Source organism: Nerophis lumbriciformis, linkage group LG11, assembly GCF_033978685.3.
Source record: "Nerophis lumbriciformis linkage group LG11, RoL_Nlum_v2.1, whole genome shotgun sequence".
NCBI lineage: Eukaryota > Metazoa > Chordata > Actinopteri > Syngnathiformes > Syngnathidae > Nerophis > Nerophis lumbriciformis.
Genome location: NC_084558.2, coordinates 43,083,841 through 43,111,244, shown reverse-complemented (window position 1 = coordinate 43,111,244; position 27,404 = coordinate 43,083,841). Strand labels below are relative to the sequence as shown.

Genomic DNA, 27,404 nt, shown 5'->3' with positions numbered 1-27,404 from the left:
AAGTTCAAACCAAATTTCGGTTTTCCTGGAAATTCTAACTCTTCAACATTCAAACCATTTCAGCGTTTGAGCAATTTCAACATTTAAACCATTTCTACATTCACCCTACATTCCATTAGCATTTCAGTTCAGCGTCAGCTCTTCAACATTCAAACCATTCCAACATTCAAACTATTCCTATTCATACTACATTCTGTCAGCATTTCAGTTCAACTTCAGCATTCACACGCAATTCCTTCAGGAATTGCCTCTTCTAGTTCATCTTTTTTATTATTATTATTTTCCCCCATCCCTGCAGGACGATCTCCTACTTTGTCCTCTTTTCATCTCCCACTTTACACCTCAGCAGCTCCCCCCGGTGGCCGTCGACGCACAGCACTTCCATCAGGCTGAAAAGTGCTGCATTTGAAGTGTGTGTGTTGTGTGATGCTCTTCGCAGGGAGTTTAGTTTCCGCCACGGAGCCCAGTCGGCCGACGACGAGGGCGAGACGGCGCTGGTGGAGACGCTCCAGCATCTCACCCTGTCTGAGTTCCTCAAAGAGTATGTGCTCCTGTTTGATTCCCCCCTGTCACGCTTGCCCAAACCCCTCAGCAGAACAATAAGAAGAAAGACGGCGTGTTGCTAACATTTGTACTAAACTTCATTCATTTTCACAGCACTAACATTCACATATTTCATCCAAAAGACCTTTCTTGCGTTCTTGCGAGGTGGCAGCATGAGTGCCAAGTAGACTAACCTCACCTCAGGTCAGCCGGCGGTGAAGACCGACACGACTAACACCAGCAAGTCTTTGTTGTGTTTTGAACCGGCGCACACTGACGATTGTTGTTGTTGTTGTTGTTGACAGGATTGAAGAGGAGGAGCAGGACCGGTGCAACGTGCCGGCCAAAGCAGAGTCGGAGAAGTACAAAGTCATCCGCACCTTCAGTTTCCTGAAGAGCAGGATGTCCAACACGCGCAACAAGACCAAGGTAGTGCTTTTCAAGACACCTGAGATCTTTGACGACTCTGTCACCCCCACCTGCTTCTCTCTCTGTTACACTTTATTTCAGGAAGCAGAGCTCCTCCAATAGTGGTCTCCACAGTATTAGAAGCCACACCTCAGTTACCGTATTTTCCGGACTATAGAGCGCTCCGGTATATAAGCTGCCCCCACAAAATTTTAGAAGAAAAACACATTTTCCATACACCGCATTTTTCGGACTATAAGTCGCTCCGGAGTATAAGTCGCACCGGCCGAAAATGCACAATAAAAAAGGAAAACAACATATATACGTCGCACTGGAGTATAAGTCGCATTTTGGGGGGAAATTTATTTGATAAAATCCAACACCAAGAATAGACATTTGAAAGGCAATTTAAAATAAATTAAAGCTGCAAGCAGCGTTGGTCGGGCCCGCATATTTGGCAGGTGTTAGTCCTAAGTGTCCCAATACTTGTGTCCAGTTTTAGTCCTAAGTTTCCCAATACTTTTGTCAAGTTGTAGTCCTAAGTGTCCCAATACTTTTGTCCAGTGTAGGTGTCCCAATACTTTTGTCCAGTGGTAGTCCTAAGTGTCCCAATACTTTTGTCCAATTTTTGTCTTAAGTGTCCCAATACTTTTGTTTAGTGGTAGTCCGAAGTGTCCCACTACTTTTGTCCAGTTTTAGTCCTAAGTGTCCCAATACTTTTGTCCAGTTTTCGTCCTAAGTGTCCCAATACTTTTGTCAAGTGTTAGTCCCAAGTGTCCCAATACATTTGTCCAGTTTACGTCCCAAGTGTCCCAATACTTTTGTCCAGTTGTAGTCCTAAGTGTCCCAATACTTTTGTCCCGTGGTAGTCCGAAGTTTCCCAATACTTATGTCAAGTTTTAGTCCAAAGTGTCCCAATACTTTTGTCAAGTTTTAATCCTAAGTGTCCCAATACTTTTGTCCAGTTTTAGCCGTAAGTGTCCCAAAACTTTTGTCCAGTTTTAGTCCTAAGTGTCCCAATACTTTTGTCAAGTTGGAGGCGTAAGTGTCCCAATACTTTTGTCAAGTTTTAGTCCCAAGTGGCTCAATACTTTTGTCAAGTTGTAGTCGTAAGTGTCCCAGTTTAGTTTGTAATTTAATTTAATTTATATATATACATACAATTTTTTATGACATGTTTGATTTAATACATTTTTTAGACAAGCGGTAGAAAATGGGTGGATGGGATGGATTTTAATATTTAGTTAAATTGTTAATCTAATTACATTTTAACTACATTTTTAATTTGAATTCTTATCTAATTAAAAATGTTGTATTGATTATTGGTCAAATGTTTAATCTGATTTTAATTTTTAATTTTCAAATAAATTTTTTAATTTAATTAAAATGTTCAATTTAATTTACTGATTTTCGGACCATGTTAAAACTTCATTAGCACACATTTTGCTCAAGTGTCCAAAAAGAGGAGGAAGAAGCGGAGCTTGACTGGTCCCACCCCTGTGCCATAATCAGCATGAACAATAAAGACAGAACCAACTGTACAGTTGTCCAAATGTGAGGATTTTAGCCATTCAAAGTGTTTCTCTTAGTAAATGAAGCCTTTTTCCTTTTTCTAATGTTTAATCTAAGTTAGCGCAAAGAGTAGAAGTCCTCCAAAGAGGATTTCCATCGGTTTTCTCCACAAATAGATAAGACTGCCACCCCCAGTTTAATTTGTAATTTAATTTAATTTACAATTTAAAAAAATGTTTTTATTGCGTTTTTATTACATTTTTAATTTAATTTAATTTAGTTACATTTTTAATATAATTACATTTGTATTAAATGTTTTATTTGAATTCTTATCTAGATACATTTAAAAAAAGATTTTTAGTAACATTTTTAATCTGATTTAAATTATTAATTTTCAATTACATTTTTTAATTTAATTTTGATTTTATATATAATTTATTGATTTTCGGACCATGTTAAAACTTCATTAGCACACATTTTTCTCAAGTGATCAACGGTCTAAAAGGAGTAGGAAGAAGCGGAGCTTGTCTGGTCCCACCCCTGTGCCATAATCAGCATGAACAATAAAGAAAGAACCAACTGAACAGTTGTCCAAATGTGAGGATTTTAGCCATTCAAAGTGTTTCTCTTAGTAAATGAAGCATTTTCCCTTTTTGTAATGTTTAATCTAAGCCAGCGCAAAGAGGAGAAGTCCTCCAAAGGGGATTTCCATCGGTTTTCTCCACAAATAGATAAGACCGCCACCCCCAGTTTAATTTGTAATTTAATTTAATTCACAATTTTAAAAAAAATGTTTATTGGATTTTATATTATATTTTTAATTTAATTTAATTTAGTTACATTTTTGATATAATTAAATTTGTATTAAATGTTTTATTTGAATTCTTATCTAATTACATTTTTATATATATTTTTAGTTTCATTTTAAATCTGATTTAAATTTTTAATTTTCAGTTACATTTTTTAATTAAATTTGAATTTTATATTTAATTTATTGATTTTCGGACCATGTTAAAACTTCATTAGCACACATTTTTGTCAAGTGATCAACGGTCCAAAAGGAGTAGGAAGAAGCGGAGCTTGACTGGTCCCACCCCTGTGCCATAATCAGCATGAACAATAAAGAAAGAACCAACTGAACAGTTGTCCAAAAGTGAGGATTTTAGCCATTCAAAGTGTTTCTCTTAGTAAATGAAGCATTTTTCCTTTTTCTAATGTTTAATCTAAGCCAGCGCAAAGAGTAGAAGTCCTCCAAAGGGGATTTCCATTGGTTTTCTCCACAAATAGATAAGACCGCCACCCCCAGTTTAATTTGTAATTTAATTTAATTTACAATTTAGAAAAAAATGTTTATCGGATTTTTTATTATATTTTTAATTTAATTTAATTTAGTTACATTTTTGATATAATTAAATTTGTATTAAATGTTTTATTTGAATTCTTATCTAATTACATTTTTGAATATATTTTTAGTTTTATTTTAAATCTGATTTAAATTTTTAATTTTCAGTTACATTTTTTAATTAAATTTGAATTTTATATTTAATTTATTGATTTTCGGACCATGTTAAAACTTCATTAGCACACATTTTTCTCAAGTGATCAACGGTCCAAAAGGAGTAGGAAGAAGCGGAGCTTGTCTGGTCCCACCCCTGTGCCATAATCAGCATGAACAATAAAGAAAGAACCAACTGAACACTCGTCCAAATGTGAGGATTTTAGCCATTCAAAGTGTTTCTCTTAGTAAATGAAGCATTTTTCCTTTTTCTAATGTTTAATCTAAGCCAGCGCAAAGAGTAGAAGTCCTCCAAAGGGGATTTCCATCGGTTTTCTCCACAAATAGATAAGACCGCCACCCCCAGTTTAATTTGTAATTTAATTTAATTTACAATTAAAAAAAAAGTTTTTTATTGCATTTTTTATTGCAATTTTAATTAAATTTAATTTCAAATTTAATTTAGTTAAATTATTAATGTAATAACATTTGTATTAATTGTTTTATTTGAATTCTTATCTAATTTAATTTTTTAATTGATTTAATTTATTTTTTTATTTTAATATTTAGTTACATTTTTAATCTAATTACATTTTATCTACATTTTTAATTTGAATTCTTATCTAATTAAAGTTTTTATTGATTTTTAGTAAAAGAAAAATGTATCTGATTTTAATTTTAAATTTTAAATTAAATTTTTTTAGCTAATTTTAATTTTTATATTTAATTTATTGATTTTCCGACCATGTTAAAACTTCACTAGCACACATTTTTCTCAAGTGATCAACGGTCCAAAAGGAGTAGGAAGAAGCGCAGCTTGACTGGTCCCACCCCTGTGCCATAATCAGCATGAACAATAAAGAAAGAACCAACTGAACAGTTGTTCAAATGTGAGGATTTTAGCCATTCAAAGTGTTTCTCTTAGTAAATGAAGCCATTTTCCTTTTTCTAATGTTTAATCTAAGTCAGCGCAAAGAGTAGAAGTTCTCCAAAGGGGATTTCCATCGGTTTTCTCCACAAATAGATAAGACCGCCACCCCCAGTTTAATTTGTAATTTAATTTAATTTACAATAAAAAAAAAAAAGTTTATTAGATTTTTTATTATATTTTTAATTTAATTTAATTTAGTTACATTTTTGATATAATTAAATTTGTATTAAATGTTTTATTTGAATTCTTATCTAATTACATTTTTAAATATATTTTTAGTTTAATTTTAAATCTGATTTAAATTTTTAATTTTCAGTTACATTTTTTAATTAAATTTGAATTTTATATTTAATTTATTGATTTTCGGACCATGTTAAAACTTCATTAGCACACATTTTTCTCAAGTGATCAACGGTCCAAAAGGAGTAGGAAGAAGCGCAGCTTGTCTGGTCATACCCCTGTGCCATAATCAGCATGAACAATAAAGAAAAAAACAACTGAACAGTTGTCCTAATGTGAGAATTTTAGCCATTCAAAGTGTTTCTCTTAGTAAATGAAGCAAAAACCACCAGGAAATGTTTCTGCCAAGGTCTTGCTTGAGAGCAAACATGGCGTTCTGCATTTTTCCTTTTTTTAATGTTTAATCTAAGTCAACGCAAAGAGTGGAAGTCCTCCAAAGGGGATTTCCATCGATTTTCTCCACAAATAGATGATAAGAACCCCACCCGTGGTTAATAGGAGTATGAATTATCTTCTCGCTTGTTTTCTAAGGCCAAAGGGAAGAAGGACAAACAGAACCCCCATCGCTTCTCCACAGGCTCCTGTCTGGGCCCTGTCATGTGTGTGGTGTGCGATAAGCCCGCCTTTCAGAAAGACCTTCTGCATTGCCCCAGTAGGTAAAAGCCTCACTTTGGGCAGATTCTCGTCATACTTTTTATTTTAAAAAAACATGTCTTCCTCTTAGCCTGCACCGCCACGGTCCATAAAGGCTGCAAGGAGTCAGTGCCGCCATGTTTAAAGGTGCGTTTCACTGGTTACAACCTGCCGTGTGCTCTGAACTCAACACGCTCCTTCCATTGTTCGCCTTCTAGAAACCGCAGGAGAAGAACACGGTTGCCATGGTGAAGAGCAGGACGGCATCCCTCCCGCAGAGTAAGTTCACAAGTTTTTGTTAACAACTCACTCAGACTTAATGACCTTATCAGTGTCGATAGAGTTCAGTTGCAGTCACATTATCACAAAAATATACCGTATTTTTCGGACCCATACTTGCCAACCCTCCCGGATTTTCCGGGAGACTCCCGAAATTTAGCGCCTCTCCCGAAAACCTCCCGGGACAAATTTTCTCCCGCAATTCGGGCGGACCTGAGTGACGTGTCGACAGCCTGTCCGCTTTCCCACAATATAAACAGCGTGCCTGCCCAATCACGTTATAACTGTAGAATGATCGCGGGCGAGTTCTTGGTTTCTTATGGTTCAGCATGGTTAGAAAAATAGTGACAGAGAATAGAACAAGGATGGACAATTCAACTCTTAACTCAACAATGCGTAGATGAGTGTTATGTGTGTGTATATGTGTAAATAAATGAACACTGAAATTCAAGTATTACTCTTATTTATATATATATATATATATATATATATATATATATATATATATAGCTAGAATTCACTGAAAGTCAAGTATTTCTTATATATATATATATATATATATATATATATATATATATATATATATATATATATGAAATACTTGACTTGGTGAATTCTAGCTGTAAATATACTCCTCCCCTCTTAACCACGCCCCCAACCACGCCCCCCCACCCACATCTCCCGAAATCAGAGGTCTCAAGGTTGGCAAGTATGCTATAAGTCGCTCCGTAGTATAAGTCGCACCGGCCGAAAATGCATAATAAAGAAGGAAAAAAACATATATATGTCGCACTGGAGCAGGCCTGGGCAATTATTTTGACTCGGGGGCCAGATTTAGAGAAAAAAAATGTGTCTGGGGGCCGGTATATCTATTTTTAGGGACACTTATACAAAACTTCACAATAATGTCTGATTGAATTCTAAAAACGTTTTGACAGACCGCCTTAAAAAACGTAATGGAATTTTAAATGTTTCTATGAACGATAAAACACTGAATATTGACAAACTATGAATGTCACACCCCCTTTCGATCGAAATATTTTACAATCAAGTGAAACGCAACAAAAATGCAACAAACAGTGAAATATGAACGCGAAGGGTACAAAATAAACCCACCTACAATCTGATATATATCTGATACATCACTAAGCTTTAAAACTTTGTTGTGAAAAGCCCCTTCCGCGTCTGTGGATACGCTTCCCGCCCACACTGCTTGGTGCCTCGTCTGAGCTGCTGTGATGTAGAATACCATAGTAACTAATTATATGACCATAGTAACTAATTATATGACCATAGTAACTAATTAGATTACCATAATAACTAGTATATCATCCATAAGCGCAGATTCCAACCATTGAAATACTTTGTATAGTTCAAGACTTATGGTCATTAGAAAACATGACTGCACATCATAATGGCAGCTACACTTTCCATCTTAAAGATCTAAAAAATTATTTGGGAATGTCCGGCGGGCCAGATTGAAAAGCTTAACGGGCCGCATGTGGCCCCCGGGCCTTAATTTGCCCAGGTCTGCACTGGAGTATAAGGCGCATTTTTGGGGGAAATGCATTTGATAAAAGCCAACACCAAGAATAGACATTTGAAAGGCAATTCAAAATAAATAAAGAATAGTGAACAACAGGCTGAATAAGTGTACGTTATATGAGGCATAAATAACCAACTGAGAACGTGCCTGGTATGTTAACGTAACATATTATGGTAAGAGTCATTCAAATAACTATAACATATAGAACATGCTATACGTTTACCAAACAATCTGTCACTCCTAATCGCTAAATCCCATGAAATCTTATACGTCTAGTCCAGGGGTCGACAACCCAAAATGTTGAAAGAGCCATATTGGACCAAAAATACAAAAACAAATCTGTCTGGAGCCGCAAAAAATTAAAAGCCATATTACATACAGATAGTGTGTCATGAGATATAAATTGAATTAAGAGGACTTAAAGGAAACTAAATGAGCTCAAATATAGCTACAAATGAGGCATAATGATGCAATATGTACATATAGCTAGCCTAAATAGCATGTTAGCATCGATTAGCTTGCAGTCATTCAGTGACCAAATATGCCCGATTAGCACTCCACACAAGTCAATAACATCAACAAAACTCACCTTTGTGCATTCATGCACAACGTTAAAAGTTTGGTGGACAAAACGAGACAGAAAAAGAAGTGGCATAAAACACGTCCTAGAAAGTCGGAGAAGGTTATACATGTAAACAAACTACGGTGAGTTCAAGGACTGCCAAAATTAGTAGGACAAAACGGTGCTCGCCAAATACTCGAGTCAGTGAAGCATGTTTAATATAAACAGTGGGATTTATAACAATTAGGGAGGTTTGTGTCATGTTTGGCCTCCTACAGAAACCATATTAAAACAAAAAATATATTTTTTTCCCCTCATCTTTTTCCATTTTTCATACATCTTTGAAAAAGCTCCAGGGAGCCACTAGGGCGGCGCTAAAGAGCCGCATGCGGCTCTAGAGCCGCGGGTTGCCAACCCCTGGTCTAGTCTCTTACGTGAATGAGCTAAATAATATTATTAGATATTTTACGGTAATGTGTTAATAATTTCACACATAAGTCGCTCCTGAGTATAAGTCCCACCCCGACTCTTCCGGGACGCTACAATATACACCCCCGCCCCCATTTCCCGAATTCGGAGGTCTCAAGGTTGGCAGGTATGCTCTAGTATACTCTGGACTGAAGCTGTGTGCCTTCATTGTTTTTGTAGCTGTTGTTTTGAGGCATGTTTAAAAAAAATAATGCACTTTGTGAAAGTCAAACTATAGTATTTCCCATAGTTGTAGTGGGTATCAGGATTATCTCAGGGAGAGCATGTCCCAAATTCCAAGCTGCTGTTTTGAGGCATGTTAAAAAAAATTGCACTTTGTGACTTCAATAATAACTATGGCAGTGCCATGTTGGCATTTTTTTCCATAATTTGGGTTGAAGTTGTTCTCTTATTTTGGAAAACCTTGTTACATTGTTTAATGCATCCAGCGGGGCATCACAAAAAATGTTAGCATAATATTGTGTTAATTCCACAACCATATATATCGGTATCGGTTGATATCGTAATCGGTAATTAAGAGTTGGACAATATTGGATATGGGCAAAAAAGCCATTATCGGACATCTCTATTGACAAGACATCCTAAATTAAGATTTGTATATCTAGAAATTAGCAGCATTTTTAAGATAGAAATAAGTATTTAATTCTGAAAACAAGCCTCATTCATCTTGCATTTCTTAAATGAATCATCCTCGAGATGTTGAAGAATCTTTAAACAGGATTTAATAACAAGTTATTTTCAACATTTTTACATATTTAAACTGGAATAGAAAAAATATATAATTATTTCAGGCTAAAATTAAAACAAAAATAAGTTAATAGCTCTTAAAACTAGGGAAATTTCGAGAAATAAAATGTTAAATCTTGGCAAATAATTTGCAGAGGACCTGCAAAATTTGCACACAAAAAAAAAAAAAAGCAAATATGCTAATATTAGAACGCTAACAATTGTACCGCGGGTTGTTAAAAAATTAGCGACAGACCGCAAATGGACTCCGGTCCACGGTGCATTACACTAACCAGCCACTCTCAATATGTCTTCGCCGTTCTGCTTGATTTCTCCTTCCTTCAGATTTCACGGTGAGAGAGAGTCCTCCTCAATGTGGGACGCCCTCCGCCAACCCTTCAGCCGCCACCACTTTCAAGGACGCCTGTGACGGGTAAACAATGTGACTCCGCAGGCGCCGTTTTACGCGTGGTGGTTGTAAGAACGTCGATGTGATTCCTTTGCAGACGACTAAGCGAGAGTTCCGAGTCTGAGATGGACACCTGTAAGGTGAGCTGTCAATCAGAAGACCTCCAGGCGACTTCCTCCGTCTCCAGCGAGTGGACCCCGGCAGAAGGTACGAGACGACCCTTTACTGTACAGCTTTTCTTATGCTGCTTTCAAGAAAACTGGGAATTTGGAAATGCCTTACCGAGGGATGTTAAGTTAAAGTTAAAGTACTAATGATTGTCACACACGCACACTAGGTGTGGTGAAATTTGTCCTCTGCATTTGTCCCATCCCCTTGTTCACCCCCTGGGAGGTGAGGGTAGCAGTGAGCAGCAGCGGTGCCCGCGCCCGGAAATAATTTTTGGTGATTTAACCCCCAATTCCAACCCTTGATGCTGAGTGCCAAGCAGGGAGGTAATGGGTCCCATTTTTATAGTCTTTGGTTTGACTCGGCCGGGGTTTGAACTCATAACATATCGAGGTCAGGGCGGACACCCTAACCACTAGGCCACTGAGTAGGTTGGCCTAGTGCAGGGGTCGGCAACCCGCGGCTTCGGAGCCGCATGCGGCTCTTTGATCAGTCTGATGTGGCTCAGCCGCATACTTGCCGGAGGGAACCCACGCAGTCACGGGGAGAACATGCAAACTCCACACAGAAAGATCCCGAGCCCGGGATTGAACTCAGGACTACTCAGGACCTCCGTATTGTGAGGCAGATGCACTAACCCCTGTCCACCGTGTTGCGCAAACATTTACAGAATATTTCTGTGTAAATAACTCATTTCACAACATACCGTATTTTCCGGACTATAAGGCGCACTTAAAATCCTTTTTTTTTTTCAAAACTCGACAGTGCGCCTTATAACCCGGTGCGCCTAGTGTAAGGAATACGTTTGGCTGAGCTTACCCACTTCAAAGCAATTTTATTTGGTACATGGTGTAATGATAAGTGTGACCAGTAGATAGCAGTCAAACATAGGAGATACGTGTGGGCTGCACCGTTTGATGTGCTTCAACATACAAGTGTTATTATGATGTGTGTATAATGTAAGACATATGATCTGGCGTTTTGTTTCGCAATATTATGCAAAAGCAACTTTTTTACCTTCTGGTACCTGCTGATCTGTATTTGGGATCTGCATAAGTCCTGAAAATTTGCTCGCGTCCACCTTTGTAGTCCATGCCGACACCGTAGTGGATAAGCTTCTTTTTCTCTATCTTCTTGTTATGTGACATTCATCCTTTGCTGTTGCCATTTCTAATATAAAGTAGTGTAAAGTTCTTACTTATATCCGTCAGTAAACTCGCTCTGAAAGCGCTAAAACATACCGGTGTAGTGAGATTACATTATTCACCCAAGGAACTTTAGAGACGGTTTTTCACGGGACACATTTCCGGTGTTGTTTCCGGATGAGGAGATGCTGCTCCGTTATTGATTGAAGTAAAGTCTGAATGTCATTAAAACAGTTAGCTCCATCTTTTGACACTTCTTCCACTCCCGTCCTTGCACGCTACACCGCTACAACAAAGATGACGGGGAGAAGACGCTGTCGAAGGTGAGCCACGTAAATGAGACCGCCCACAAAACGGAGCATCCGGAAGCGACTGTCAGAAAGCGACTTGAAGATGATCTGTAAAACATCATCTATGCAACATTTTTTACCAAAGAACCACCATTACATGTTATGTAGACCACAAGGAAGTGTTTTACATTTAGAAAAAAATTATAATAATATGACGCAATTTAATGCGCCTTATATATGAAAAAAAGATAAAAAATACACCATTCATCGGCAGTGCGCCTTATAATCCGGTGCGCCCTATGGTCCGGAAAATGCGGTATATATCTGCGGCTTATAGTACAGTACGGCTAATTTATCGGTAAAGTTGACTACAATTTAGTGGGTGTGGTTTATATTCCAGTCGGCTTTATAATCCGGAATATACGCTAGTTGGCACAACTTTATTTAAAGATGTGTGGTGAAGCCTGTTTTTTTACGAATATACAGAGGGCGGGCTCTCATATGGCTTAGGTGGGAAATTGTCTATGGAAGTACATTTTTCCTTCATGATGTCATGCAGTGTGCAACTTTAAAGCGAGCATGTAAAGCGCCACTTCTCAAGTGTAATGTTCGTAAAATGGCTCCATAGGTCATACTTGCCAACCTTGAGACCTCCGATTTCGGGAGGTGGGGCGGGGGGCGTGGTTGGGGGCGTGGTTAAGATATATATATATATATATATATATATAAGAAATACTTGACTTTCAGTGAATTCTAGCTATATATATATATATATATATATATATATATATATATATATATATATATATATACATATATATATATATATATATATATATATATATATATATATATATATATATATAATTACATATATATATGTATGTGTATATATATATATATATATATATATATATATATATATATATATATATATATATATATATATAAATAAAAGAAATACTTGAATTTCAGTGTTCATTTATTTACACATATACACACACATAACACTCATCTACTCATTGTTGAGTTAAGGGTTGAATTGTCCATCCTTGTTCTATTCTCTGTCACTATTTCAGAACACACACATTATACAAATATACATTATAAAATCAATAAGAAAACGGGAGCTCTAATTTGGGAGTCTGAATTAGGATCAGAAGTTCCTATACAAACATTGCGCACTCACGTCGCCTTTTTGTATTGATTACTGCAGCTGTGCACTGGATTCATTCACAAATACAAACTACAACTCACAGACACTTTAGAGTTAGGCTCCACCATCAGAATGTGTACTTAAACTTATAAAGATCACATGGATATTATTCAGTGAGTTGATTCACCAAAACTAGGAGGAAAAAGCACACAGGACGTTTCAATTGTTCACAGACTGGTCGCGCTCATCAGAATGACAAGACACTTCCGGTCTGCAGGTGATAGCATTCAATTGGGAAGAAACTCCCTACTGCCCCCTACTGACCAATGTGAATACTGATAAATGTGTAATGACAGCTCCAAAAACGAATTCAAACCACAAAATAAAATAAATAAATCAACACAAAAATGTGACACATTTTGGGTGGGTCACATATGCATGTACAGTAGATGGCAGTATTGTCCTGTCACAACATTGCTGTTTACGGCAGACGAACTGCTTTACGGTAGACGAAAACTTGACTGCTGTTGTTGTGTGTTGTTACCGCGCTGGGAGGACATTAATGAAACTGCCTAACAATAAACCCACATAAGAAACCAAGAACTCGCCCTCGATCATTAGCTGTTTATATTGTGGGAAAGCAGACGTGAGAACAGGCTGTCAACACGTCACTCAGGTCCGCATGGAGCTGGAGGGGGCGTGGCATCTAGCTCCGCCTGAATTTCGGGAGATTTTCGGGAGAAAATTTGTCCCGGGAGGTTTTCGGGAGAGGCGCTGAATTTCGGGAGTCTCCCGGAAAATCCGGAAGGGTTGGCAAGTATGCCATAGGTACACCGGACCTTTTTAAATCTTTAATCACACCTGTGACGTCTACACAGAATACAGCGACCTCGCCGCCGACGCCGCAGAGTACGAGGCAGAGTCGTGGAGTTTGGCGGTGGAGCACAAGTTCTACAAGAAGCAGGACAGACGAGTGGCCAAGAGACAGGACGTCATCTACGGTGAGCAGACGTCGTCACGGCGTGATGTCCGACGGCGTGCTTAACGCGTCCGTGTCGTCACGCAGAGCTGATGCAGACGGAGCTTCACCACCTCCAGACGCTGCACATCATGGCCCGGGTGTTCCGCAGAGGCCTGCGGGAGGAGGTGCAGCTCGACGCCGAGGCGGTGGAGCGCATCTTCCCGTGTCTGGACCAGCTGGTCCTCCTCCACCACGCCTTCTTCACCGCCATGAAGGAGCGGCGGCAGCGCTCGGCACAGCCCCAGGAAGACAGGAACTACCTCATCCAGCGCATAGGAGATGTGCTGCTGCAACAGGTCAGCTGGGAAATGTTTTACTAGGGAATAATGGAAATAGAATTCATGAGCTCCAGTATCAAACTGCGGCCAGCATAAAAACTGCACAGGCATTTAGGAAAAAAAAGCAAAAACATTTTAACATTCATGTGTAAATGTAGAAAGAGGTTAGGCACACTGCAAAAAGTCAGTGTTCAAAAACAAAACAAAAATAAGGGGTATTTTATTTGAACTAAGCAAAATTAACTGCCAATAGAACAAGAAAATTCGGCTTGTCAAGACTTTCCAAAATAAGTCAAATTAGCTAACCTCAATTAACCCAAAAATACATTAAAATAAGTATATTCTCACTAATAACAAGTGCACTTTTCTTGGTAGAAAAAAAAAAAGACCTTTTTGCTCAATATGTTGAAAAATATTCTTAAATTAAGCAAATGCTAGTGCCATTATCATGCTTGAAGTAAGAAATCATTACTTTAAAAAAGTAGTTTTATACTTGTGAGCAGTGACGTGCGGTGAGGTTGATGACTGGTGAGGCACTGACTTCATCACAGTCAGATTTACAAACATATGAACCCTAAAGAGTATCTTATTCACCATTTGATTGGCAGCAGTTAACGGGTTATGTTTAAAAGCTCATAGCAGCATTCTTCCCTGCTTGGCACTCAGCATCAAGGGTTGGAATTGGGGGTTAAATCACCAAAAATTATTCCCGGGCGCGGCGCCGCTGCTGCCCACTGCTCCCCTCACCTCCCAGGGGGTGATCAAGGGATGGGTCAAATGCAGAGGACACATTTCACCACACCTAGTGTGTGTGTGACAATCATTGGTACTTTAACTTAACTTTAACTTTACACATACAAACTGTAGCACACAAAAAAGCACATTTAATAAAAAAAACGTTAATATGGTCTTACCCATTGGCGTTGTTAGGCATATTTTAGGGGGGCTCAAGCCCCCCTAAAATATTCTTAAGCCCCCCTAAATAATTTGGTGTTTTTTTGTTTTTTTTTACAAATACATGCCGACATAGTCATTATAAAGTGGCCCGAATATGAGTTCAAATAAATAATCATATAACCTGTTATTATTCACTCAGTTTCCCCTCACTTCGTAGCGTAAGGTAGAGAGCCCCTTTAGTGCGTCGGTATCCGATCCATTCCACTCGTTCATATAGAAAATGCCCACATCACTCAAATTCCAGTCCGCATTTTCTCTGCGACCTTGCTTGCGGTCCTGCAGTTGTACAAAGCACATTATCTTCCTTTACAATGAGTGAAGCTGCACGAAACCTTGTGTGTGCAATTGTAAATAATTTAGTTTTTAAGTTTTGTGTTTCTTGTAGAATCTATATAAAGTAATATACATTAGCCTATTGTTAAAATAATGAAAAAAACATAATTAAATATATTTGTTTTATTGTATTGTTACATTAAAAGCTGTTGTATTATTATAGGATGGCTTGTTAAACATTTCATAGGATTTTCAGAGGGAGGAAAAACCAAGACATTTAATATAAAATGTAAAATGAATAAATACATAAAAAGAAAAAGAAAAAAATGGTTAAAAGCCATCGTCCCGGGGAGCATTTCATTTCGTCCCGTGCATTTTTAAAAAATATTAATAACAACAATGAATAATTTCTAAGTCTTTGTTTGCCGTTTGTGAAGTTTTGTGCTTGTGCGTAACGTTCGCTCGCATCCTGTGCATCTCCTGGGGGCTAAGCCCCCCTGTCCTTAAAAGCTAGTGACACCCCTGGTCTTACCTTTACTTATAAGTGCGGGAACAGTGGTGTTCGTGTTGGAGGAGTTGTGAATGAATGAAATATGAAATCCGTGCTGCGGTCTGCAGGTGTACCTAATGTGTCCCTGCAGTCGTTCACGGCTCCTCCGGCGCGAGTATTGTTGGCTTCTTGTTAAGTGACTTTTTTTGGGGTGGATTCGGTCTTGCACGTGGAGGGTTTGGGTGTGGGCTTTGGTTGGAGTGGCGCTCCCGCCGGGTAGTGCACTCTGCGGCGGAGGTGCATTAACCGACACCAGGAGGCGGGATTACGCGAGCCTCAGCCAGTGCGTCTTCGCAGCCGTTTTATGATTGCTCAGCACAAGAAATACGTTACACACATACAGTTGTTGCCAAAATACACTGTACATTATATACCTCAGCTAACTTAACTATGGAAATGTATAATATAATTCATATGGGACCTTGGGACATTGGGACGGCATGGCGCAGTGGGAGAGTGGCCGTGTGCAACCCGAGGGTCCCTGGTTCAATCCCCACCTAGTACCAACCTCGTCATGTCCGTTGTGTCCTGAGCAAGACACTTCACCCTTGCTCCTGATGGGTGCTGGTTAGCGCCTTGCATGGCAGCTCCCTCCATCAGTGTGTGAATGTGTGTGTGAATGGGTAAATGTGGAAGTAGTGTCAAAGCGCTTTGAGTACCTTGAAGGTAGAAAAGCGCTATACAAGTACAACCCATTTATTATTTATTTATTATATAGCAATACGGTCTCACTGCACAGCAGGCCAGCAGTTAGCCGAGTCCGCAATCCATGGTGAGGCACAACTGAGTGACGTGCCTCAACTGGCTGCTGATCACCGCACCGTCTCTTCTCAGTATTTGAACGGCAAATGTGAAAATTTAGCGATTTTGAATAAAAATAATCTAAAACTGGTGAAGTTAAATGGAAAATAACTTTATAGTATAATCACTGGATACATATAACAATTTAATTAATTTTTTTTCTTTTTACATTTTTTTTCCTGCCTCCAGTGACCGCACGTCACTGCTTGTGAGTGTTAATGACACAGCTTTGCAACAGTTGATATTCTAGTTTCAAGCATGTGTTACGCAATATAGGTCATCAAATCTCAGCAACAAGCTGTAATATCTTACTGAGATCATTTAGGACCAAAACCCTTAAAACGAGTAAAACACTCTAACACAGGGGTCACCAACCTTTTACTGATTAATGTGAAGGGCTACCAGTTTGATACACACTTAAATAAATTGCCAGAAATAGCCAATTTGCTCAATTTACCTTTAACTCTGTTATTATTAATAATTAATGATATTTATCTTTGTGGAAATACTGATCATCTTGATGATTTCTCACAATAAATATTTACAGAAACAGATAAATATCAATATGCAACACTTTATTTTTATATTTTCTCTAAGTGCACATTTTTCAAATTGAACAATTTTAAAAGAAATTCAAAAGACTTTGAAATAAGATTTAAATTTGATTCTACAGATTTTGTAGATTTACCAGAATTCTTTTTGGGAATTTTAATCATAATAAGTTTGAAGAAATATTTCACAAATATTCTTTGTCGAAAAAACAGAAGCTAAAATGAAGAATTAAATTAAAATGTATTTATTATTCTTTACAATAAAAATAAATAAATTTACTTGAACATTGATTTAAATTGTCAGGAAAGAAGAGGAAGGAATTTAAAAGGTAAAAAGGTATTTATATTGTGTATATCCATCCATCCATCCATCCATCCATCTTCTTCCGCTTATCCGAGGTCGGGTCGCGGGGGCAGCAGCTTAAGCAGGGATGCCCAGACTTCCCTCTCCCCAGCCACTTCATCCAGCTCCTCCCGGGGGATCCCGAGGCGTTCCCAGGCCAGCCGGGAGAGATAGTCTTCCCAGCGTGTCCTGGGTCTTCCCCGTGGCCTCCTACCGGTCGGACGTGCCCGAAACACCTTCCTAGGGAGGCGTTCGGGTGGCATCCTGACCAGATGCCCGAACCACCTCATCTGGCTCCTCTCGATGTGGAGGAGCAGCGGCTTTACTTTGAGCTCCCCCCGAATGACAGAGCTTCTCACCCTATCTCTAAGGGAGAGCCCCGCCACTCGGCGGAGGAAACTCATTTCGGCCGCTTGTACCCGTGATCTTGTCCTTTCGGTCAAGACCCAAAGCTCATGACCATAGGTGAGGATGGGAACGTAGATCGACCGGTAAATCGAGAGCTTTGCCTTCCGGCTCAGCTCCTTCTTCACCACAACGGATCGATACAGCGTCCGCATTACTGAAGACGCCGCACCGATCCGCCTGTCGATCTCACGATCCACTCTTCCCCCACTCGTGAACAAGACTCCGAGGTACTTGAACTCCTCCACTTGGGGCAAGATCTCCTCCCCAACCCGGAGATGGCACTCCACCCTTTTCCGGGAGAGAACCATGGACTCGGACTTGGAGGTGCTGATTCCCATCCCAGTCGCTTCACACTCAGCTGCGAACCGATCCAGTGAGAGTTGAAGATCTTGGCCGGAGGAAGCCATCAGGACCACATCATCTGCAAATAACAGAGACCTAATCCTGCAGCCACCAAACCAGATACCCTCAACGCCCTGACTGCGCCTAGAAATTCTGTCCATAAAGGTTATGAACAGAATCGGTGACAAAGGGCAGCCTTGGCGGAGTCCAACCCTCACTGGAAACGTGTCCGACTTACTGCCGGCAATGCGGACCAAGCTCTGACACTGATTATACAGGGAGCGAACTGCCACAATAAGACAGTCCGTTACCCCATACTCTCTGAGCACTCCCCACAGGACTTCCCGGGGTACACGGTCGAATGCCTTCTCCAAGTCCACAAAGCACATGTAGACCGGTTGGGCAAACTCCCATGCACCCTCAAGGACCCTGCCGAGAGTATAGAGCTGGTCCACAGTTCCACGACCAGGATGAAAACCACACTGTTCCTCCTGAATCCGAGGTTCGACTATCCGGCGTAGCCTCCTCTCCAGTACACCTGAATAGACCTTACCGGGAAGGCTGAGGAGTGTGATCCCACGATAGTTGGAACACATCCTCCGGTTCCCCTTCTTAAAGAGAGGAACCACCACCCCGGTCTGCCAATCCAGAGGTACCGCCCCCGATGTCCACGCGATGTTGCAGAGTCTTGTCAACCAAGACAGCCCCACAACATCCAGAGCCTTAAGGAACTCCGGGCGGATCTCATCCACCCCCGGGGCCTTGCCACCGAGGAGCTTTTTAACTACCTCGGCAACCTCAGCCCCAGAAATAGGAGAGCCCACCACAGATTCCACAGGCCCTGCTTCCTCATAGGAAGACGTGCTGGTAGGTTTGAGGGGGTCTTCGAAGTATTCTCTCCACCGATCCACAACATCCGCAGTCGAGGTCAGCAGAGCACCATCCCCACCATACACGGTGTTGACACTGCACTGCTTCCCCTTCCTGAGGCGGCGGATGGTAGTCCAGAATTGCTTCGAAGCCGTCCGGAAGTCTTTTTCCATGGCCTCCCCGAACTCCTCCCATGTCCGAGTTTTTGCCTCCGCGACCGCTGAAGCCGCACACCGCTTGGCCTGTCGGTACCTGTCTGCTGCCTCAGGAGTCCCATGAGCCAAAAGAACCCGATAGGACTCCTTCTTCAGCCTGACGGCATCCCTCACCGCCGGCGTCCACCAGCGGGTTCTAGGATTACCGCCACGACAGGCACCAACCACCTTGCGGCCACAGCTCCAATCGGCCGCCTCGACAACAGAGGCACGGAACATCGTCCACTCGGACTCAATGTCCAGCGCCTCCCTCGTGACATTTTCAAAGTTCTTCCGGAGGTGGGAATTGAAACTTTCTCTGACAGGAGACTCTGCCAGGCGTTCCCAGCAAACCCTCACAATGCGTTTGGGCCTGCCAGGTCTGTCCGGCATCCTGTGATCGGTTGAAAGCTCCGCCCCTCTCTTCACCCGAGTGTCCAAAACATGAGACCGCAAATCCGATGACACAACTACAAAGTCGATCATGGAACTGCGGCCTAGGGTGTCCTGGTGCCAAGTGCACATATGGACACCCTTATGTTTGAACATGGTGTTTGTTATCGACAATCTGTGACGAGCACAAAAGTCCAATAACAGAACACCACTCGGGTTCAGATCCGGGCGGCCATTCTTCCCAATCACACCTCTCCAGGTTTCACTGTCGCTGCCAACATGAGCGTTGAAGTCCCCCAGTAGAACGAGGGAATCACCCGGGGGAGCACTCTCCAGTACTCCCTCGAATGAATCCAAAAAGGGTGGGTACTCTGAGCTGCTGTTTGGCGCGTAAACGCAAACAACAGTCAGGACCCGTCCCCCCACCCGAAGGCGGAGGGAAGCTACTCTCTCGTCCACCGGGTTGAACTCCAACGTGCAGGCTTTGAGCCAAGGGGCAACAAGAATTGCCACCCCAGCCCGTCGCCTCTCACTGCCGGCAACGCCAGAGTGGAAGAGAGTCCAGCCCCTCTCAAGAGAAGTGGTTCCAGAGCCCTTGCTGTGCGTCGAAGTGAGTCCGACTATATCTAGCCGGAACTTCTCCACCTCACGCACTAGCTCAGGCTCCTTCCCCCCCAGCGAGGTGACGTTCCACGTCCCAAGATCCAGCTTATGTAGCCGAGGATCGGACCGCCAAGTGCCCTGCCCTCGGCTTCCGCCCAGCTCACACTGCACCCGACCTCTATGGCCCCTGCTATGGGTGGTGAGCCCATTGGAGGGGGGACCCACGTTGCCTCTTCGGGCTGTGCCCGGCCGGGCCCCATGGGGACAGGCCCGACCACCAGGCGCTCGCCATCGTGCCCCACCTCCGGGCCTGGCTCCAGAGGGGGGCCCCGGTGACCCGCGTCCGGGCGAGGGAAATCTGGGTCCTTTGTTAGTGTTCTTCATAGAGGTCTTCATATTGTGTATATATATATTAAAATCATTTTTAAGGTTGTATTTTTTCTCTAAAATTGTCTTTCTGAAAGTTATAAGAAGCAAAGTAAAAAAAATAAATGAATTTATTTAAACAAGTGAAGGACCAAGTCTTTAAAATATTTTCTTGGATTTTGAAATTCTATTTGAGTTTTGTCTCTCTTAGAATTAAAAATGTCGAGCAAAGCGAGACCAGCTTGTTAGTAAATAAATACAATTTAAAAAATAGAGGCAGCTCACTGGTAAGAGCTGCTATTTGAGCTATTTTTAGAACAGGCCAGCGGGCGACCTGGTGCCCGCGGGCACCGCGTTGGTGACCCCTGCTCTAACACAAAATCTGCTTCGTGAGAATAATTATCTTATCAGACAGAAAATAAGCAAATATCGCCCTTATTTGAGATATTTAATCTTACTTAAATTTCAGTTTTTGCAGTGCACTGTATGACATAGCATGCAGCTGCCAGGCTGGTGACCGGCACAAAAATGAGGGAACACATTTCTCCCATCCTCTCCTCCCTTCACTGGCTCCCAGTGAAGCGCAGAGTGAAATTTAAGATCCTCACGTGTATGTATTCAAAGCGCTCAATGGTCTCGCCCCAGCTTACATCAAAGATCTCCTGGACCAACCTACCAGCTCCAGGCTTGCTCGTTGCCTTATATCTGACAACCAGATGACCCTGAAGGTCCCACGGTCAAACCTAGTGACAAAGGGAGACCGTGCTTTCTCAGTGATGGCACCTAGGCTGTGGAATAAGCTCCCTCTGAATATCAAGTCCGTCACACAGCTTAAAACTCACCTCTTTACCGCAGATGACTTTTGATTTATGTGTTCATTGTGAGTCTTAAATGTTTATTTTAGATTCCTTTGTGTGTCTCAGTCTCTGTTTCTGTTTTTTTGTTTCTCTACTCGGTACTGATGTAACAGTTGGTTGTGGCCGCATAATAAATGAAAATAACATAACATTACTAGAGATGTCCGATAATGGCTTTTTTGCCGATATCCGATATTCCAATATTGTCCAACTCTTAATTACCGATTCTGATATCAACCGATACCGATATATACAGTTGTGGAATTAACACATTATTATGCCTAATTTTGTTGTGATGCCCCGTTGGATGCATTAAACAATGTAACAAGGTTTTCCAAATTAATTCAACTCAAGTTATGGAAAAAAATGCCAACATGGCACTGCCATATTTATTATTGAAGTCACAAAGTGCATTATTTTTTTTAACATGCCTCAAAACAGCAGCTTGGAATTTGGGACATGCCCTCCCTGAGAGAGCATGAGGAGGTTGGGGGGCGGGGGGGTATATTGTAGCGTTCCGGAAGAGTTAGTGCTGCAAGGGGTTCTGGGTATTTGTTCTGTTGTGTTTATGTTGTGTTACGGTGCGGATGTTCTCCCAAAATGTGTCATTCTTGTTTGGTGTGGGTTCACAGTGTGGCGCATATTTGTAACAGTGTTAAAGTTGTTTATACGGCCACCCTCAGTGTGACCTGTATGGCTGTTAACCAAGTATGCATGCATTCACTTGTGTGAGTGAAAACCCGTAAGTATTATGTGATTGGGCCGGCATGCAAAGGAAGTGCCTTTAAGGTTTATTGGCGCTCTGTACTTCTCCCTAAGTTCAGTGTACTAATTCGTACAGCGGCGTTTTAAAAAGTCATACATTTTACTTTTTGAAACCGATACCGATAATTTCCGAACCAATACCGATAATTTTCGATATTACATTTTAAAGCATTTATTGATGTTATCGGACATCTCTAAACATAACAGAACATAACATGACGTTTTGGTGAATTTACTGAGGAATTTGTTAAACTGAAGCAATACAAAAAGTTTAAGTTAATAATACTAAAACAGACCATCGTAAAGGCGTTACCATATTAAGTCATCGTCATGGACCCACGAGCTGCGGAAGCTAGCTCTCCAATCAGCTAAACAGACTCAACAACTCCACGGTGATGGTTTGGTGAATTTACTGAGGAATTTGTGAAACTGAAACAATAGAAAAAGTTCAAGTTAATAATACTAACACAGAAACTTGTGATCAAATCAAATCAACTTTATTTATAAAGCACATTTAAAATTTACCACAGGGGTAGCCAAAGTGCTGTACAATGGGCAGGTATATATATATATATATATATATATATATATATATATATATATATATATATATAATAAATATTGCCAGTCACAATTAACTTGTGCTCAGCTAGGTAAAGAATTATATATACTTATTATGTCATCCATTTATCTAATATTATGAACTGTTACAGGCGTATTCAATAATCATGCTAATATGAAAAATGTAACTTAATAAAATGTGGGGATATAAAAGGCATCCGGTGCTATCAGACCGGGCTAGGGATGATGTTCAAAACCGGTTCTCCTGGTTGTTCGATAACAAAAGAACCGTTCGATAAGAAAATAACCGATTCCATGGACTCGAATCCCTTTTTGAGAACCGGTTCCCGTTATCGAGGCCACTATAGTAAAGAAAAAGAGTTGGTTCTTTATTCGAATCCCTGGGAACGAATCCCGTCCCACAAGAAATGCCCTGTGGGACATCACATGAAATGACGTAGCTCAGACATTAGACTGAGCTACGTCATTTCCTGTGATGTCACACAAGCAGCAAAAATAATGGACTGGAAAAAAACGCCTCAAGGCATGGCTCTTCACCTATAGTGATCACAGAGACAGGTTGTTTTTGTGTTACTGTATATATTTGTTTTTCTGAAAAATCTCACTTAATATACTTTGGGTAACAACAGTCAATATTTATTTATTTAACTTTTTTAGGGGTGTAACAGTCAATATTTATTTATTTATTGAATTGAATTTTTTCCTTATAAAATAAAAGTGAGCTTTTGTTAAACCAAATATTGTGTTTTTTTCCATATACAACAACCTATCTGGATTCGATAAGAGAATCAATAAGGAATCGGTTCGATAAGAGGATTCGATAATGGGCTCAAACTCGATAATTTCTTATCAAACATCATCCCTAGACCGGGCGGAAGCAGAAATTGACGTCACACCTGTCAGCCATAGCGTTTTGCTACGGAGCCACTGCATGGAAGGAATCCTCATTTTTTTTTACCGTTTTTGGGGACTTACCATTGGCCTGTGGAGAACTGGGACGAACAGAGACTCTTACCAGGAGGACTTTGAGTTGGATGCGCGGTACCGTGAGTACGCTGTGGCTTCCAAACATTCCATCGCTTGCCCGTACGTGCATGTCACGTACGTAACTTTGGGGACTTTGGAAATATATTTGCTGTATTAACTTTGGGCAGGTGAACTGCACTTTGGGCTGTGGGATTAAGTGTGTTGTGCAGGTGTTTGATTTGTATTGGCGGGTTATATGGACGGGAGGGGGGAGATGTTTGTTATGCGGGATTAATTTGTGGTATATTAAATATAAGCCTGATCGTGTTGTGGTTAATAGTATATACAGGTATATATGTCTTGTGTTTATTTATTGTTGTAGTCGTTCCCAGCTGAATATCAGGTCCCACCCGTGACTCCTTAATTTGCGTAGTGGCAGCGACACCCGGAGAACTTGGGTGCGTTTGTTACAACCTCGTAAACGTGTTAGCATATTAGCTAATGCTAACGAGGCTCGCTTCATTACATTACGATAGTACGTACAAATATGCATGAAAACACTCCTACAGACGTTACACATGGGACGGTTTAGTAAGTATTAATTGTTTTAGTTATATTGTAAAACTTACAAACGTTGCTTGGAGTGATGAATGATGAATCCATACGTGTAAAAAACGGCATGGACCGCTAGAAGACAGATTGTCATTCTACTTCTGGTTTGAAAGCACTTAATGGATAGACACTGCAGCACCCGTCCAACAGATGGTGCTATTGCACAAAAAACAAAACACCTACTAGGTGTATTTGCATGTTTTTTTTAAACTATTTTTATCATGACTGTCAGCAAAGAAAAACCCATAAATTAGCCGCACAGTCTTATAAGCCGCAGAGTTTAAAGTGTAGGAAAAGGGCAGTGGCTTATAGTCCAGAATTTACAGTATGTGCCGGTCAGCCACAGACGTGGGCGCTGTAAGTTTGATCATGATTTTTTTTTTTTCAACAAATATGCTAACCTAGCATCTTGTTGCTGTTATAGTGTAACATTAGCATCTAGCTAACATAGCTATGCTAGCATTGCTCACGATTGTGTCCTCCTCCTTAATGTTGTTTATGATATATGGTCATGGTTCAAACTTTTTGATATACAAACCGCATACCGGATAAAAAATATTTTATAGAATATGAAATTGGCAACACTAAATGAGCCCTAGTGTGTGAATGTTGTCTGTCTATCTGTGTTGGCCCTGTGATGAGGTGGCGACTTGTCCAGGGTGTACCCCGCCTTCCGCCCAAATGCAGCTGAGATAGGCTCCAGCACCCCCCGCGACCCCAAAAGGGACAAGCGGTAGAAAATGGATGGATGGATAAAATTTGTGTTATGAGTGGGTGATGAGTGAGGGGAAGGCATACATCGCACTTTTTGAAATGACTAATATTCATAATTAGGGCCGTGAAGATAACGAGTGAACAAATATTTTCTTTATGTATCTTTTACACTTATGTTAGCATTTTTTACACTTATGTTAGCATCTTTTAAGCTTATGTTAGCATCTTTTACACTTATGTTAGCATCTTTTACGCTTATGTTAGCATCTTTTACACTTATGTTAGCATCTTTTAAGCTTATGTTAGCATCTTTTACACTTATGTTAGCATCTTTTACACTTATGTTAGCATCTTTTACGCTTATGTTAGCATCTTTTACACTTATGTTAGCATCTTTTACACTTATGTTAGCATCTTTTACACTTATGTTAGCATCTTTTACACTTATGTTAGCATCTTTTAAGCTTATGTTAGCATCTTTTACACTTATGTCAGCATCTTTTACACTTATGTTAGCATCTTTTACGCTTATGTTAGCATCTTTTACACTTATGTTAGCATCTTTTACGCTTATGTTAGCATCTTTTACACTTATGTTAGCATCTTTTACACTTATGTTAGCATCTTTTACACTTATATTAGCATCTTTTACGCTTATGTTAGCATCCTTTACACTTATGTTAGCATCTTTTACACTTATGTTAGCATCTTTTACGCTTATGTTAGCATCTTTTACACTTATGTTAGCATCTTTTACACTTATGTTAGCATCTTTTACACTTATGTTAGCATCTTTTAAGCTTATGTTAGCATCTTTTACACTTATGTTAGCATCTTTTACACTTATATTAGCATCTTTTAAGCTTATGTTAGCATCTTTTACACTTATATTAGCATCTTTTACACTTATATTAGCATCTTTTACGCTTATGTTAGCATCCTTTACACTTATGTTAGCATCTTTTACACTTATGTTAGCATCTTTTACACTTATGTTAGCATCTTTTAAGCTTATGTTAGCATCTTTTACACTTATGTTAGCATCTTTTACACTTATGTTAGCATCTTTTACACTTATATTAGCATCTTTTACACTTATATTAGCATCTTTTACGCTTATGTTAGCATCCTTTACACTTATGTTAGCATCTTTTACACTTATGTTAGCATCTTTTACGCTTATGTTAGCATCTTTTACACTTATGTTGGCATCTTTTACACTTATGTTGGCATCTTTTACACTTATGTTAGCATCTTTTACACTTATGTTAGCATCTTTTACACTTATGTTAGCATCTTTTACGCTTATGTTAGCATCTTTTACACTTATGTTAGCATCTTTTACACTTATCTTAGCATCTTTTATGCTTATGTTGGCATCTTTTACACTTGTGTTAGCATCTTTTACACTTATGTTGGCATCTTTTACGCTTATGTTGGCATCTTTTACGCTTATGTTGGCATCTTTTACACTTATGTTAGCATCTTTTACGCTTATGTTGGCATCTTTTACTCTTATGTTAGTATATTCTACACCTACGTTAGCATATTTTGCTTGTATGTTAGCAGTTTTCGTTCTTATGTTATAGTCTATTGTTCTTCCGTTAGTATATTTTGCTCTAATGTTAGCATCTTTTCCCCTTATTTTAGCATTTTTGTATTTCTTGTTAGCAGTTTTTACACTTTTGTTAGCATCTTTTACACTGATGTCGTCATGTTTTGCGTGTATGTTAGCATATTTTGCTCTTATTTGAGTATCTTTTACACTTATGTTAGCATCTTTTACACTTATGTTAGCATCTTTTAAGCTTATGTTAGCATCTTTTACACTTATGTTAGCATCTTTTACACTTATGTTAGCATCTTTTACACTTATGTTAGCATCTTTTACGCTTATGTTGGCATCTTTTACATTTATGTTAGCATCGTTTACGCTTAGGTTGGCATCTTTTACACTTATGTTAGCATCTTTTACACTTATGTTAGCATCTTTTACACTTATGTTGGCATCTTTTACGCTTATGTTGGCATCTTTTACGCTTATGTTGGCATCTTTTACACTTATGTTAGCATCTTTTACGCTTATGTTGGCATCTTTTACGCTTATGTTAGCATCTTTTACGCTTATGTTAGCATCTTTTACACTTATGTTAGCATCTTTTACACTTATGTTAGCATCTTTTACACTTATGTTAGCATCTTTTACGCTTATGTTAGCATCTTTTACGCTTATGTTAGCATCTTTTACACTTATGTTAGCATCTTTAACACTTATGTTAGCATCTTTTACACTTATGTTAGCATCTTTTACGCTTATGTTAGCATCTTTTACACTTATGTTAGCATCTTTTACACTTATGTTAGCATCTTTTAAGCTTATGTTAGCATCTTTTACACTTATGTTAGCATCTTTTACGCTTATGTTG

The 27,404-nt window shown here is 39.8% G+C and overlaps 1 protein-coding gene across 3 annotated transcripts in view; it reads left to right on the top strand.

Annotated features, from left to right (window-relative positions):
* The window catches only part of arhgef28a (Rho guanine nucleotide exchange factor (GEF) 28a), a 156,080-nt gene that overhangs the window by 65,158 nt on the left and 63,518 nt on the right, over nucleotides 1-27,404 (top strand). For 2 of the 3 annotated variants that reach the window (XM_061966514.1, XM_061966515.1), the window contains 9 exons: nucleotides 440-541; nucleotides 849-972; nucleotides 5,661-5,781; nucleotides 5,854-5,909; nucleotides 5,981-6,041; nucleotides 9,710-9,797; nucleotides 9,871-9,980; nucleotides 13,411-13,533; nucleotides 13,599-13,849. In XM_061966514.1, coding sequence (XP_061822498.1) covers nucleotides 440-541; nucleotides 849-972; nucleotides 5,661-5,781; nucleotides 5,854-5,909; nucleotides 5,981-6,041; nucleotides 9,710-9,797; nucleotides 9,871-9,980; nucleotides 13,411-13,533; nucleotides 13,599-13,849 — 1,036 coding nt within the window. The remainder of the gene's footprint in view (nucleotides 1-439; nucleotides 542-848; nucleotides 973-5,660; nucleotides 5,782-5,853; nucleotides 5,910-5,980; nucleotides 6,042-9,709; nucleotides 9,798-9,870; nucleotides 9,981-13,410; nucleotides 13,534-13,598; nucleotides 13,850-27,404) is intronic. The other variant, XM_061966516.1, reaches the window with a different exon arrangement.